The following is a 16,150-nucleotide window of genomic DNA, read 5'->3' on the forward strand; positions in this document are numbered from 1 at the left end:
GATGGGGTTGAGGTCAGGACTCTGTGCAGGCCAGTCAATTTCTTCCACACCGATCTCGACAAACCATTTCTGTATGCACCTCACTTCGTGCATGGGGGCATTGTTATGGTGAAACAGCAAAGGGCCTTCCTCAAACTGTTGACACAAAGCTGGAAGTACAGAATCATCTAGAATGTCATTGTAAGCTGTAGCGTTAAGATTTCCCTTCACTGGAATTAAGGGGCCTAGCCCGAACCATAAAAAGAGTCCCAGACCATTATTCCTCCTCCACCAAACTTGACAGTTGGCACTATGCATTCAGACAAGTAGCATTCTCCTGGCATCCGCTAAACCCAGATTTTTCTTTTGGACTGCCAGATGGTGGACTGTAATTCATCACTCCAAAGAACGTGTTTCCATTTCTCCAGAGTTCAATGGCGGTGAGCTTTACACCACTCCAGCCGATGTTTGGCATCGCGAATGGGGATCTTAGGCTTGTGTGCGGCTACTCAGCCATGGAAACCCATTTCATGAAGCTCCTGACGAACAGTTCTTGTGCTGACGTTGGAACTTGGCAGTGAGTGTTGCAACCGAGGACAGACAATTTTTACACGGTTCAGCACTCGCATTCCCATTCTGGGAGCTTGTGTGGCTTACCACTTCGTGGCTCCAGTGTTGCTCCTAAATATTTACACTTCACAATAATAGCACTTACAGTTGACAGGGGCATCTCTAGCAGGGCAGAAATTTGACGAACTGACTTGTTGGAAAGGTGGCATCCTATAACGGTGCCAGGTTAAAAGTCAACGAGCTCTTCAGTAAGGTCCTTCAACTGCCAATGTTTGTCTATGGAGATTGTATGGCTGTGTGCTCAATTTTATACACCTGTCAGGAATGGGTGGGGCTGAAATAGCAAAATCCACAAATTTGAAGGGGTGTCCACATATATCTACTCAGGGTGGAGGTGACATTGACATAACAGACAGGAAGTAAAAACAGAAAGTTCCCCTCACAACTGGGCTCCAAGCAACTAGGCACATTGGTTTACAGGCATGCTGAACATTATCACAATGAATCAAAGCATTATTCATTCAATACATGTAAAACTGCGTGAACAGATAAAATGTTTGAAGGTCTGTAGTTGTTAGCTTCAATAATATTATGTGGACTTACTGCTATTTGGTCCCTGGCTGTAGTAGCAGTGATACATGTATGTATGTTTTTATGCATGAGCAGTGTTAATCCTAAAACACGTTATCAAATACAGTAAATTAACCAAACTGCTTTGCTTTATCTTGGCCAGGTCGCAGTTGTAAATGAGAACTTGTTCTCAACTTGCCTACCTGGTTAAATAAAGGTTAAATACATTTAAAAATTAAATTAAAAAAATTATATACAAAAAATACTTTACACCTTTTTCGAATTATGCAAAGAAGAGTGAATGTAACTAGAATTAGAATTCGTATTGGTCCAACATGGTCCTTTGGCCTGCATATATTTGTAGAGCCAATTGACAAGACGTTGGCATTGAACTGCACATGCAAACAAAATTAACAACACAGTGTTTTTCTTTTCAATATCACAATTTGTATTTATCATTTCAAAGAAACAACTGTACACAGTCAATGGTTTTAAGTTGGATCTGTTTTATACATTATTATTCATTCATTCACCTTTTCCATGTACGTAAGTGTGTCACCCCATTATTGTACAGTGATTGTATAGCGACGGGATGAGACTTAAAACATGCAGAGCAGTATCATAATAGCGACTATGTAATTCATGCAACTTCTGTGTCCTGATATTGTGATGTTTTCCATTGATGTTGTACAAATGAACCATTTGCCCCATGGACATTTCAATTTGTTGAACCCCCCCCCCCAAAAAAAATCATTTTGTCCTTTTCACAGCAAAAAAAAAAACTAACGTAATTCTTTCTTTACAAAAAATACATTAAGCAATTACATATTGTACAGGTCATCAAGCTGTTGAAATTGGCAAAACATCCATTCAGTAGTTCCCTAAAAACAGTGGTGCTCTAGGGTCAAAGGTCAGGAAATGAACAGTAGGTGTTGAGCATTGACTTAGTTTAGCAACTAACAATGGAACATCCTGGACGAAAACAGCAACGAAATCATTATTCCCTGAAATGAAAAAAATAACGTATTCTAGAAAATAGGGATTTGAGTTTATAACGGCATTAGACTATTGATTTGTAACGGTTGCGGTGTGAATGCTTTCATGAAGGAAGCACTCCAGGACTTAACGCACATCAGACATTACAGATGCCCAGTTACGCAATGTTCTAACATTACTGAAACATCATGACTGCACAGCTAACACAGAAGCATTGTATCAATAATGAGATTCCTCTCACAAGTCTCCCACTGACACGTTAATGCTTGTGTGTATCAACTGCAGGTTATAAAATTGTGCTTTCTAGTCATTAACCAACATCCAGCTGGTTTGTAATTTGAAAGTCTATAAGCTCAAATTGCCCTCTGTGCGACAGAAAAGTACAGGATAACATGGATCGGGCCCTTGGCCATGACAACAGACGGGCTGGCCCACATTTGGAAAAATGACTACTGGTCATTTATCCAGATAGCTACTGAATGAAACCTTAGCATGAATAATTGTATAGGCATGTTTGGCTTTAGGATGTGATCGTACCTCATGCTCTGTAGCTGGAAGTCCAGCTGTTAGTAAAGTGTAACAAGCAAGACAAGAGAAACAGCCATATGAAATCTCATATCACGGTTGAACATGATACGCTCACACTTTTCAGGCTAGTGTACTTCATGTTCATTCATGAAGATAATTCAAACCTCATTCTCCTGTGATCCAATAAACACATTTCCCTCTAGGACCCTGAAGCACCACTGCTCCTCAAGCAATAGCACTGTGCAATGGGGGAGCGTTTTAGTGCAAAGGAAAAGTTGCATATAAATTCTCATTTCGCATCAACAATGCGTTCCTGGCCACCTCCCGAAGCCACCATAATACTTTGACCGCATACCCTCTGTTTAGAGTGAGACTATGGCATACAAATAGGAGATCTGTGACAGGAGTACACAGAGAACGCAATGGTAAGCAACATTTCCAAACAAAGTTACCATTCGGAGACATCCAAATTAGTGTTAAGACAGTTACGTACATCAATTTGAGACCAACTCGTTTTTATTGAGCATATTGTTTTTGGAATGAGACATCCTCCATACGAGCTGCCCAGGCAAGATTAGAGTAGACTTAACAACAGATAGTAGTAAATACTGCACAGTGAAACTCCTGAATGCAAGAATTCAGCAGACTAGCAGTTTATTGCTAGAATCCTCCCCACTACACTATGCTAATTGTACTGTGTGCCACGCAGTCGTGTGTCATACGAGTCTCAAAATTCACCACAGAATCTCATAGATGTCCACAGTGCCCTATCTGAGTGTGTCCTATGTCATGTATTGTACTGTATTTCACATTCCATGTGATAGTTATGTTCATTCAAAAATAAGTTCTGCTGATCCTTGCCTTGTTGTGTCCAACAAGCGTTATGGATTGCACTGATTTGGCATTCAACGCCTATATAGATGCATAAAATGTGTTTTAAAAAAAACAAGGTAGAAAAAGCTACTCAGGAAAGATCTCATGATATTTGCACTGTACTATCTCGTCGCCGTCACTCCTCACTTCTGTACAAATCTCTGATGTAAGGAACAGGCAAAGGATTTGTCCACTAGCTTCCATAATGTAAGACTTCCCGTTACCAAATATGGCTTTGCAGTGCTAAGACAAACAGACAATTGTATTGTATGATGCATGGAGAGGAACAAAGTGAACATCGTTGCTGATAGCTACATACTGTGAGAGGAACATAGGATCGGACTGCTATGCAAAGCCTCTCAACAAGAGATTTATCCCAAGCAAGACATGCATGTGATTCATTCATCCAGAAGCTTTTGTTTACATCCATCTGACATCGACTTGCACTCCTGAGGCCTTGGAGTGACCAATCGGCACCGTATTACTTCTGTGTGGCCCCTGAACTTAGATCCTTGCTGTGTCCTCATCAACTCCTGTGGTTAGTTGAGCTGTTAGAAGCCTGGCCTGTGGAACGGCAGTGCTTGGAAGACTGAGGGAGAACTGAGGACGCAGATGTGAACAAAAAAACCTGAGCTATGAAAACCCTGGGAGTGGTGAGCAGCTGAACAGACACACACACACACACACACACACACACACACACACACACACACACATGCTCAGACACACACAACTTAATTTCTCTTTGACTGTCTATAAAAAGCATTGTGATATTTTCTGAATGGAAAAAAATAATGTTGACTGGGTATGTGGAGTGCGATTACCACCATCTGATAGTCTTTGAGAAGAAAGGGCGAGGATTTGGTCTTGTGAGATGGCTTCCAGTCCTATCCCTCTGGTGCTGGGTGGCTATGGCTGCTGGGTCCCTGGGGGCCTCTCGGGGGCCCCAGATGAAGGCATAGCTGAGTATGGCCGTGGGGGCCAGCCTAGCCTCCGGGTAAAGGTTCCAGGTCATCCATTCAAAAGCCAGAACAAGCTTTGTGAAGACTGTTGTTACCTGCCTCTTCTCTTTCTCCTCTGGCTCAATATTGAATTGTACAAATTCAATTTGGATGAGTTTGATGATATTACAGTTTTGTACTGAAGAAAGTCAAAGTGAGAAAAGAGAGTCCAGAAAAGAATGATGGCAGAGTGAACGAGCAGAAATACAAAAAAGGAAACAGAAAATAATTGTTCTCCAAAAAGAGGCCAGTTGTGTCAAACATTTAGGGATATTTCATTCTCTTTTGTTTGGGAGTATACAATTGGATGTTCTAGACATACAATACATAAATAGACAGACAAGAGTTACATACAGATACAGCTCATCTCTTACAAAAAATAAAACGTAAAACGTTAGGAGCTACTTTTTCATACTACCAGTGACAACCCTCTTGTTACATGAGTGTCCATCTCTCTCACATTGCTGCCCTGACGAGGAGGATCTGCTTTCTGCAGTGCACCGGTGTCACCACTAGAGGACAGAGGTGGAACGAGCCCGGCAATAAGTGTTAGTGACCAGGTCTGACACCCTAAGAGCAACAGAGATAAAGAGAGAGGGCAACGAGGAGGGGCACACTGATATTCGTGCTTCAAATCCCTCATGTCAGTTCACCAGGGTGGTTTTCCTGTCTTTTTCAACACTAAACAGAACTGACGCAGACAGATGAGAGGAAAGGGTTGGGTCTTGACTGGGAGTCTTTTATACCCCTCTCCCTTTCCCTCACCCACCGCACAACATCAAACTCATTTCTTCTTGCTGGACTTTTCTGAACGCTTGGTGTCCGATTTGGTCTCACCCTTATCCGACCTCTCAGAGCGCTCGGCTCTCTGCGGCCTTTCCCCCCGGTCTGACTTTTCTCCCCGCTCTGACTTGTTATCGGCCTTGCTGCCGTCGCGGCGCGTGCCCTCGTCCGTGGATGAGGTAGTAGGCTGGGGCTGACCCCATTTGGCAATCTCCTCATGCTCTGCGATGCTCTTGTTGATGTTGGTGGTCCAGGCCTTTAGATCATCCTGTGACTCGGAGAGAGAAAGGGAGATGAGAGAGAGCATGGGACAGGACGAATGATAAAGAACAAGAAAGGGAAAGAGAGAGGGTGAGAGACAGACAGAAAGTTATTTGGCACACGGACAAACATTGCAGAATCACATTGTTATTATACGACTGTGTTTCCATGAAAGAGCAGTCAACTTTTGAACGCCTTTTACCTCATCCTTTGCGTGGAACAGAAATTCACTTCCGTCTTTCGTTCTGAAACAGAAGGACAGAGAAGTTGAGGGTAACACACAAAATGGCTATCTGTACGGTAGACAAGACAAGCAGCATGACCCTGATTGACAGACTGCCTAAAAGGCAGAGTACTAACTTAAGAGTAAAGACGTTTTTCTTCTTCTTGTATCCAAGGGTGACGTCGCAGTGGCAGTGGCCGAGGTTGAGCATGGGCTCGTTGTTGTAAGGTGTGGCGGTGTTCTTAGCGTCCTTATAGAAGCCTATCTCTCCTTTGTTCAGCACACAGTACAGGTTGACCCAGGATCTGCTGTAGGGGCGGGAGGGGGGGAAACGGGGCGTGTTCAGCAAAAACCATCCACAGGTTTAATGCCACCTAACCTCACTCACCTGGGGGAGTTCAAGATGACTGGCCGGAGTGGTCCGAGGGGGAACACACTGCCGAACAAACAATGAACCGCCGACCGTAGCGTGCATAGGTGCATACACGTGGCTTACCTTTGTGGCGAGGTAGGAAGAACAGCCAGCAGCAAGGAGCAACAGGAGAGAGAGAAAAAAAAACAGAGAATTTGGTTAAATGACAGTATTGGTATTAGTGAACATTCATCTCACCTCTTAAGATGATTGAGTGTAACAAACAAAAAGCTAGGCTTTACCTTGGCATGTACATAGCATTACATGTACATCAGAAACATTCATCCAATTGGTGAGTGAGCAGTGGGTCTCATTTGTGGGATGAGTCTGTTGCGTTGCGTGTCAGCCATGGCCTCCAGGGGGCAGTGCAGCAGCGAGAGGCGGACGGTTCAGTCTCCGGGGGCCAGAGACCCGTGGTAGGCCACCAAGCATGGCCGACTGAACGAAACGTCTCTCGGGAGGAAGCGGAGTGATGTGTGGGTCTCTGCAGGGACCTGTGCATGTAGCATGGCTATGGCTGCATATCGTACTGGCTATGGGCCAGAACCAGCACCAGGTTCGACCTTAGGCCCAGCAACAACATCCATCAACCAGACCGCTCTCCGTCAGGGGCTGTGTTGGTTAGGCACCATGCATGTGGCAAGCAGTGGAATGGCTGGTGGCTATCTCTTGGTTGAACTCTCATTCTGATACACTTCTGATCAGAGGCTAAACAGAGATCTGAAGTTTCAATAAAATGCTAGAAGAGCATATGTTAAAGCAAATGGCTATTTTCAAATAGGATGCTAGAACATATGTCAACCCAGAATTCTATTTTCAATAGGTTACAAGAGCATATGTCAACTCGGGTCGTAAGCTCCAATAGGAATGTCTGAAAATACAGTATGTCAGACCAGTGCTAAAGCTCCAATAGGATGAGCATATGTCGACCGAGACCTAAGGCACCAATCAGATGCTGGAACATATGTTAATGCCAGTGACATGCAACCAATTGAACATTTCGTAGGTAAAGTCAGTTGTTTTGTTAGCTTAGCATGCTCATAAGATCATGCCTGGTTGTTTTGTCAGACTCCCCCCGTCAGGAACCTGGATGCCCACCTGTTAGAGCTCTTCCTCATGGTCTCGATGTCCAGCTTGCGGAAGAGGAAGCCCTCGTGGTGGGCTGTGTGGCTGGGAGCCTGGGGGACTGAAGGGCTCACGCCCTGAGCCACCCCTGGCTCCGGCGCCGAGCGTGACCGCCGGGTGGTGGCCTCTCCTGCAGATGGGTCCTTGGGCCGGGGTCTCCGCCGGGGCTTAGGACGATCCCGTGCTCGCGGCCGGTCTGGACGTCCGGAAGACTTCTCTGGCACGCCGTTCGGCACTTTAGGGACCTCCCCTCGTGCCTGAGTGGAGAAGAGAGAAGGCAGAGCTTAGACTATAAATACAACATATAGCCGTTAAACACTCATTAACAGTATTTATGTATAGATAACTGTGTAATAAAGGAGGCATAGCTGGTGAACAGAAGACTCACCGTTGCTGCCTCTCTCTCTTTTAGCTGCTCCACTATATCAAACAAGGTCTGGCCACCTGACCTTTTCTCCCTGTAAATCAGCCAAGACAAAAAGTGATACACCTTTCTGCAAACAGCACTTAATGGCACTAAGGCGCAATGTAGTACTCACGTAGAACGTCTGTCTGACTGCTCCTTGGCTGTGTCGTGTTCACTGGACTCCTGTCTCTCCGTCCGGTGGCGGTCTTTCCTCCGGCCCTCGTGTCCGTGGCCCTCCTGCTCGCTGGACGTCTGCCTTTCCAGCTTCCTCTCTTTGCGCTCGGCCCGTTCCCGCCACACCTCCTGGGGCAGCTCATCCCGCCGCGCCTGGATCATCAGCGCCTCACTAGAGTGCTGGCGCTCCAGCCTGGCTTCCCTGTGACTGTCCCTACTGTCCCTACTGTCTCTGTCCCTGTCTCTCTGCTGGGGCTCCGACCGGCTGCTCCCCGCCCGGTGGTCTCTGCTGCTGGGCTCGCTGTTCAGCCTCTCCCTGCCCATCCCCTCCCTCCCCATCTCCTGGAGCACCACCTCGGCCATCACCGGCATCACGGGCGCTGGCTCCATTAACACAATATCTCTCTCCCTCTCTCTCTGCTCCCTCTCTCGCACCTCCTTCTCTCTCGCCTTCTCCAGCCTACAGGCCACCAGCATGGGCGTCACCATGTCGTCCATGTGTTTGATCTTAGGCTGCCGGAGGTACTGCGAGGCTTTCACCTCCACTGCGGCGGCTGCCCCAGTCACCAAGCTTGCAGCTATCCCTTTGGCCTCGACCGCGGGGGTGACCAATCCTGCTGCCAACCCCCTGGCTTCAGAGGCGGCAGTCCCAAATCCTGCTGCCACCCCTCGGACCTCCATGGCGGCGGTGGTCCCTAAATGTGTTGCCTCCACAGCGGCTGTTCCCAGCCTGGCTGCCACCCCGACTACACCCCCAGCCAATCCCCCCATCATGGGCATGGCCCGGGCCTCCAGACTGCTGCGGTAGCCACTGGAGCCGTTCATGATGGGGGTGTAGTTGGCTACGGTGGAGCCCAGGCGGCGGGCCACGGAAGAGGGCGAGGGTTCCTGGGGGGGCCTTTCGGCTCTGGGCTCGGCCTGCTCGTAAAGGATCCGTCTCATCAGGGGGGAGCCCTGGCTCCGGGCAGGGGACGTCTCCTGGGGGTCCAGGAACACCTTTCGACCCAGCAGGGGGGTGGGAGGGAGCTTACTCTGCTCCGCTTTCATCTTCTCCACCTGGAACCAAATCGAGGTTAACTAAACATCAGCACTTCATTGTAGAATCTCCTCTACAACAAAATTAAGCATAACGTAAACACGAAGCCATTTGACAAGTCACTTCAAACAATCTGTGCTCTACAACCTCTTGTAAGCAACCAGAAGAAAGACGGCATCAGCTAAGGGTAGTGTTAGTAAGCTAGGGATAGTGACGGACCGTGGTGAGGCGTCGTAGCGAGCTGAAGCGCTCCTCCCAGGTGGCGGCGGCCTTGCGGAAGGCCTCGTGGCGGCGGATGAGCTGCTCCACCTCGTCCACGCTGGCGCCCAACTCCTTGCTGTTGATGAAGGGCTCCTGGGCTGTGAGCCAGGCCTCGGCCACCACCGCTTCCTGGGCAAACTGGTGCACCTCCAGCACTGAGGCAGAGGAGAAAGAGGAACTTAGTGTCTGAGAACAATGGGAATCAAATTGTAGCCTACTGTGGTTCAAACTCTATTATGGAATGCCTTGGGATAATATCAATTAGAGACTTGAGGTGCCAGGTACTAGAGTAGTTCCATTCAGGTGAAGTCAGAGGGACTCACTGTGCTGCAGGACCTCCCAGTGTTTGTCCCATTTCTCAGACAGCTCGTACTGCTTGGCCACCACCGTATCCAGCTTCTCCTTGATCTAAAAAGACATAGCATTTCCATTGAGTTTAATCTAAACTAGTGACTGTAAATGTCATCTAAACTACAGTACCATCCTCCATGTTCTATGGCAGAACCCTGGCAACAGTGCTGTTACCTCCTCAGCAGCAGGGTTGCGCGCGGCCAGCAGCGTCTTGCCCATCTCGATGCACTGCAGCACACTCTTACTGCGCGCCTCCACCTCACTCTTCAAGCTCTGGTGGTAGTTCATCAGTACCTCCACTGAGGACACATCCCTGAAAGGACCAGAGAGTCCAGAGCCCGTTATATCGCTGGAGGGAATGCTGACAGTGAAGGAGAAGAGCACAGGGTTACCCACCATGGAAGACAAGGGCCAGAAAATAACACTATATTAAAACTTGCTCACAGTGCATTGCTTTGACATTTTTCATTATCATTTTTTGTTTTCTGTGCTCTCTCTCTCTCTCTCTCTCTCTCTCTCTCTCTCTCTCTCTCTCTGCATCTCTCTCTCTCTGCATCTCTCTCTCTCTCTCTGCATCTCTCTCTCTCTCTGCATCTCTCTCTCTCTGCATCTCTCTCTCTGCATCTCTTGGTGCAGCTCTCCATATTTGGCATTTCCGTAACATAAATGAGTTCCGTTTTGAGTTATATTATGATAAGGTACTAAAATCAAAACAGGCCCCTGAACTTGCAGCTCAATCCCATCTGGTAGACGGACAGAGGGATGACACAGAGCAGTATGAGACACACCATACATACAAACTGTAAATATAGATATTTCATTGAATGTTTAACGAATGCCCCCTTCACATAAATAAAAATACAATCTTCCAGTAAAGAGATACACAACTTCCTTTTGGATTCTAGCTGAAGTACATTATGCATCTGTCAGCCTCTCCTAGGTGTTGAACTAAGGTTGCTAGGCCTATAGTATTTTCAACAAAAGGGTCAACTTTTTTCACCCTTCTTTTTTTTTTCTCTTGCTCACCTCACTTTAATGGAAAGTGTATGCCTAAACCATAAATATACAATTGTGACCCCAATTGTATACCTTGGATTGTCCCCTGTGCCGATCTGAGAGATGATGCTGTCCATCCACATGATCTGGTCTCGCACCACCCCGAAGAACCGCAGCTTGTCTGTTGCCGTGGTGATCTGCACTCGGCACTCCTCGCAGGAAGTCAAGAGCTCCTTCCAGCAATGCATCACTTCCTGTTCCCGGCCGGCGATGGCCTCAGCCTTCTGCCCGGCGTAGATGGTCCGGAGCTGACCCGCACTCTCCTGGAGCTGCCTCACCTGGACACAGACAGACGGGTGGTAATTACATAGGAATGCCTAAAAACACTGCAAAGATTACTGTAGTAATGTGATGAGAAATGTAATGTGACGTGTTACCACATTGACTGCTTGTTTTGTTCAGTCTTCCTTTTTTAGCCTTATGTGCACGTAAAATAAAGTGACAGTGGGCGAGGCCTCACCTGAGTGACGAGCAGCTGGATGTCGTGCTCGAAGCTCTGCATGAGCCTCTGCAGGGTGCTGGTGTTGGCTGTGCCACCCTGGCGCGCCCGCACCTCGGGCAACCTCCGCTGCTTATCATCGATTTGGGCCAAGACCTGCAGCACAATGCGATAACGGCCCATCAGAGACACATCAAAACACGACACTGACCTGTATCCCTTGGCACTTCTTGTGGTAGAAACGCTACCTCGCGGCAGTCGGTGAAGAACTTGTGAAGCTGGTGCGAGGCGGCCAGCATCTGTGCCCGGGTCTCCATGAGCTCCAGGAGGTCGGCCCAGGCCTCGTTCACGCCGTCCTTCCACTCGGCGATGGTGGCGGCGTCGGCGTGGCCGTAGTCGATCAGCTCGTCCACCATCTGGTTAACCGCCGTCACACGCTCCTGACCCAGACTGCCCGTCTCCGACGCAAACTCTGTGAACTTCTCCTGCAGGATCTGAAGGGAGGAGGAGGAGAGAGGAGGAGAGGAATGAAGGGATGATCAATATCCGTTTGGCCAAGCTAAGCACTGTTGCTAAAACGGTAATGGGCTACTTAGAAAAACAAAATCCATTGAAATACATGCTACTTCCTTACTAAGCAATAATAGTGTACTGTATACCATTCTTTGAGCCATATTAACTCCGTTGCCAACACACGCTATAACAATAGAGGCCATATAGCAGAGGCTTTTAACCAAAGCGACTTACAGTCATGCAGGAATACATTTCCTACGTATGGGTGGTCCCAGGAATTGAACCCACTATCCCGGCATTGCAAGTGCCAATGCTCTACCAACTGAGCTACAGAGGACTACCAGGATAATCAGATTGTTGAATGTTTTGTCCATTCAGGTCCCACTGACCGTGACGTGTTCAAAGTCCTGTCCCAGTTCTGGCGAGCTGGCCACCACCTCCCTCTCAGCGATCCACTGCTCCAGCTCGTCCACCTCGCGGTTGAGCTGGTAGAGCCAGTACTGCTGCTCCAGACGAGACTTTCTCTCCTCCACCAGGTCCTTCAGAGACACGTACAGCCGGTCCATCTGACACTGACGCTTACTGATCTGCTCACTGAGACACACACACACACACACACACACACACACACACACACACACACACACACACACACACACACACACACACACACACACACACACACATACACACACACACCAGAGACAGGGTTAGAGACGAATAGTAAACACAGGGTAAAATTGAGGGGTAATGTGTGGAAGCTGAGATTCTGCAGTGAAACTAACTTGGTCATGTAAAACCATGAGCTGGCTTTACAGTGTTGAGTTTCCAGAAGGAGTAAATGTGAGGAGGATAAGACTTACAACGCAAACTGAACAACATGAGAACGACATGGACAACCCATAAAAAAAACAATACCCTACTAGTGCAGAGATGCAGGTCTAGCATCGACTAACAGCTAAAAGCTAAGATGATAGCCGTTAGCATCGACACCAGAGACAGAGAAGTATTACGGACCCAGTGCTGACCCGGATGTCACCATGATTCACTCTGCTGCCATAACAGAGCAACAGGAGTCCATGACTGGCCTACTTTACTGTACTACCTTCTCTACAGGGGTTATGTCATTCAAGCTGTCTGCCATTTACTACCGGGTTACTTCTCAGCACCTAGTAGACATAGAGTGTAGAGGCCCTGGGTCCTCTTCAATCAAGTCACAAAATGAGATCCTTAGTTCTCGTATATGGGATTTCCTTTGAGCTTTTAAGGCAGTATTTGAAATGTGCATTTCATGGCACACTCACTTTACAGCTACTATAACCAACGTCCGTTCCCACGAAAGTCTTGGTGTGGTGTAGCGTGGTGAAAGGTTTGTGGGGCACCAACACTGACCTGTCTGGATGTCCCATCTCCAGTAGCTGCCTGCACTGCTGGGAGAGAAGGCCTATCGTCTCAGCGTAGTCCTCTATCGTCTGCTCCAGTACCAGGTGCTTCTTCAGTAGCTGCAGGGTGCTAGGCTCATCCTGGAGGGGAGGCCACAACACTCTTAACAGTCCATTCTCACAAACTTCGAAATGCTAACAATTCAAGGGGAGTGTTCATCACAGGAGGTTGAAGGCACCTTAATTGGGGAGGACGGGTTTGTGGTAATGACTGGAGCGGAATTGGTAGAATGGTATCGAACACATGGTTTCCAGGTGTTTGATGCCATTCCATTTGCTCCTTTCCGGCCGTTATTATGAGCCGTCCTCCCCTCAGCAGCCTCCACTGGTGTTCATGTACAGTTGCTGATGTCTGGAGGGACACAATGACATTGTACTACACCTATGCAGATCAACTTTTCCCTCTTCCAAAAAGCCAATCATCTTACTGTAAAAAGGTAACTGGGCAGATTAAGCATATCAGCGCCTGGTGATTGGCTCCTAGCCGCCTACCTTTCCCTTTTCCTCGTTCATCATGTGCAGCTCCTGTTCGCTGAGCCAGGCCTCCACCTCGGCCGTGTCAAAGTAGTACTGCTGGGCCTGGTACATGGCATCCAGCACCAGCTGTCTTCTCTCCGTCTCGGCCCACAGCAGACCCCACAGCCTGCTGAGCTGCTCCAGGCCCGCCCGCACACAGTCAGCCTGGGGGCTGCGGATGGAGGCGATGACATTAGCTCTTTCCAGGACGTCCTCCACCCTCGCCCGATGGCCCTGTAGCTCCCTCTGCAGAGTCTGGGGGGGGGGGGGGGGACAGAAAGACGATGTCCAGATAGATAGATAGACATGTACTGTAAAGATGTGGTTATCCTCAGCTAGCTGCCACACACCTGGTTCTTCTTCATGAGCTGCTGCACAGCCTGTAGGCTGGAGCCGTGCTCCTGAGACGTGGCGGCAGGCAGCCGCTCCTGCACCCACAGCTGCAAACCAAACACATCACAAGTTAAACTAGCAAAGAAGCACCTGCAAACTCTGGTAACTGTTCTAGGGTTATCACCAGCATGGTATTGCATCAGTTTAAAGTTACATGCATCTTCCTTCAAGATAAATCTTCAACAAACAAAAAAGGGGGGGTTAGTCGCCGACTTAAGCAACACTTCAACCCTTGTCGATGACACTTGTAAGTCACACTTTTAGAAGCAAATGTATGGGCGAAGTGGTCTGAGTAGACTGGGGGAGGTGTGCGGGTGTTCTGTAAGTGTGTGTGGGTATAATCGGAGGACGATCAGGACGGCCACTCACTATCTCGTCCTCCAGGTCCCGGCCCACTTGGTGAACCTCCTTGGAGGCCAGAAGGATGCGCCGGCGCTCCTTGAGCGGCTCGATGAGGCGGACGATGCGCGTCTCCACGGCGGACTGGCGCTCGCTGACCGTGTCCATGACCTGGCCCTGCTGGGGGACAGAGGCCGCCGCCACCTGCAGCTCCCCCACCTCCTTATACCACTCCTCCATCTGACACTCCATCGTCTGGAGAGAGGGAGCGAGGGAATGTGAGAGGGTGTGAGAGAGGAGGTAGAATGGAAAGGGGGATGGAATCGAAGCGTTTGAGGAGGGGCGAGTGAAGGAGGGAGAAAGGATAGGTTAGGAAATAAAGAGCGGGGGGGAGGAAGTCCATGGGACAGCGAGACGCCTGGTGAGTATTGAGAGGATACATTGGTTCCTCTATCGATCCCCTCTCACCAAAATATCCTGACAACATCTAACTCAGGAGTCAGCCACTGAAGGATTTCCTAGGTGTACATGATCAGTTGCTCTACTGGTCAGTCTGTCATAACAATTCATGAGAAGTGTTTGGATGATAGTAGTTAGATCTACCGCAATTGACTACAAGGCAATTACTTCTCCAGAGCTGTCAGGTAATTCTGAAGGGGGTGGCGATTCTCACTAAGGCAGTGACACTCATTTTGGGACACAAGCATCAGGTTGAGATCACCAGGGAGGTAAAGTAGTGTCACTGAGGCTAACTTCTTCGAAAAGTGGGCCAGATGCAAAGAGTTGTTGCATGAGTGCCATGGTAAAGTGAATTAGAGTAGGAGGCAGAATGAGGCCGATCAATCCCTTACGAATTCACATGACGATTTGACTTTGGGAATTCTTAGGAATTGGGAGGAAAAGAGCCTTCGGGACGGCTGCCTCAGTACCTTCTATCTGGTTAAATGAATCCCCTGACATTCTCAGAGACACATATCAGAGACTAGCACGAGAATAAGCACACTTTCTATTGGCTTACACAATTGTTACACCATTGAATCACAAATAAAACATAACATGGGAACATTATTTCTAATTTTGACAGAAATGGTCCTTGAATTAATAGACAGGACCATTTCTTAGTCTCACACAGACACACAGACACACACAGTGGAGTGGAGATTTTCATACATTTCCATATGAAGCCAAATGTTAAGAGTTTCCGGGGTGAGACAGTGATTCTGCTCACACCATAAATCACAGGGTGAACAGCGGGACAGGATGAGACAGTGATTCTGCTCACACCATAGATCACAGGGTGAACAGCAGGACAGGATGAGTGAGTGGTAGTGGCTGGAAGGAAGCAGAAAGAAATTTTAAAAATACCAGCATTAGAGTATAAAGAGGGATAAAGAAAGAAATTAAGAGAGAAAAAGGAAAGGACAGGAAAGGAAGAAAGAATGAAAGGAAGGAAGGAAGGAAGGAAGTAAGGAAAGGAAGGAATTAAAGGAAAAGAAAGGAAAGGAAAGAAAAGGAAAGATTAGAGTATCCATGAGAGAAATGAACTGAAGTGAAAAGGTTACTGTACCCCTGGATGGAGGTTGGGTGGTGGAGAATACTGTACACAAAGCACAATTACAGGCTGAAAAGGAACTGTAAGCAGCCCTGAGGGGCAGCATGCTGTTCGAGAGGAGAATGAGAGACGCATGATGAACTGATAAGATGTATGGACCCAGTAGTAGTGACAGAACAGAGGTAGAGCATCCTGGACAGGAAAAAAAACTGAACCACCTCCTACTGTATAGGTTGTTCACACAGAACAACCCTAGGTTTTTGTATATAGAGATACACTGCGATATTCAACAACTTTAACCTACATTTTCATTATGTATGACAATAGTTTCACCATACCCAAAAATATTCC

General features: G+C 47.9%; 1 protein-coding gene across 13 annotated transcripts in view; it reads right to left on the bottom strand.

Moving 5' to 3' along the window:
• Positions 1 to 1,543: 1,543 nt before the first annotated feature.
• The window catches only part of LOC110507062 (spectrin beta chain, non-erythrocytic 4), a 65,082-nt gene continuing 50,475 nt past the window's right edge, over positions 1,544 to 16,150 (bottom strand). For 2 of the 13 annotated variants that reach the window (XM_090224330.1, XM_090224333.1), the window contains 17 exons: positions 14,278 to 14,502; positions 13,866 to 13,955; positions 13,492 to 13,770; positions 12,950 to 13,080; positions 11,947 to 12,151; positions 11,293 to 11,538; positions 11,066 to 11,200; positions 10,639 to 10,883; positions 9,724 to 9,862; positions 9,522 to 9,606; positions 9,157 to 9,353; positions 7,861 to 8,957; positions 7,710 to 7,779; positions 7,295 to 7,578; positions 5,922 to 6,089; positions 5,764 to 5,806; positions 1,544 to 5,568 (listed from right to left, as the gene is read on the bottom strand). In XM_090224330.1, coding sequence (XP_090080456.1) covers positions 5,302 to 5,568; positions 5,764 to 5,806; positions 5,922 to 6,089; positions 7,295 to 7,578; positions 7,710 to 7,779; positions 7,861 to 8,957; positions 9,157 to 9,353; positions 9,522 to 9,606; positions 9,724 to 9,862; positions 10,639 to 10,883; positions 11,066 to 11,200; positions 11,293 to 11,538; positions 11,947 to 12,151; positions 12,950 to 13,080; positions 13,492 to 13,770; positions 13,866 to 13,955; positions 14,278 to 14,502 — 3,906 coding nt within the window. In that variant the 3' untranslated portion in view covers positions 1,544 to 5,301. Of the gene's footprint in view, positions 5,575 to 5,763; positions 5,807 to 5,921; positions 6,093 to 6,280; positions 7,579 to 7,709; positions 7,780 to 7,860; positions 8,958 to 9,156; positions 9,354 to 9,521; positions 9,607 to 9,723; positions 9,911 to 10,638; positions 10,884 to 11,065; positions 11,201 to 11,292; positions 11,539 to 11,946; positions 12,152 to 12,949; positions 13,081 to 13,491; positions 13,771 to 13,865; positions 13,956 to 14,277; positions 14,503 to 16,150 lie in introns of all 13 variants that reach the window. The other 11 variants (XM_090224329.1, XM_090224332.1, XM_036964974.2 and 8 more) reach the window with 8 other exon arrangements.

Source organism: Oncorhynchus mykiss, chromosome 27 (genome assembly GCF_057628025.1).
Source record: "Oncorhynchus mykiss isolate SJ-2025 chromosome 27, ASM5762802v1, whole genome shotgun sequence".
Taxonomy (NCBI): Eukaryota; Metazoa; Chordata; class Actinopteri; order Salmoniformes; family Salmonidae; genus Oncorhynchus; species Oncorhynchus mykiss.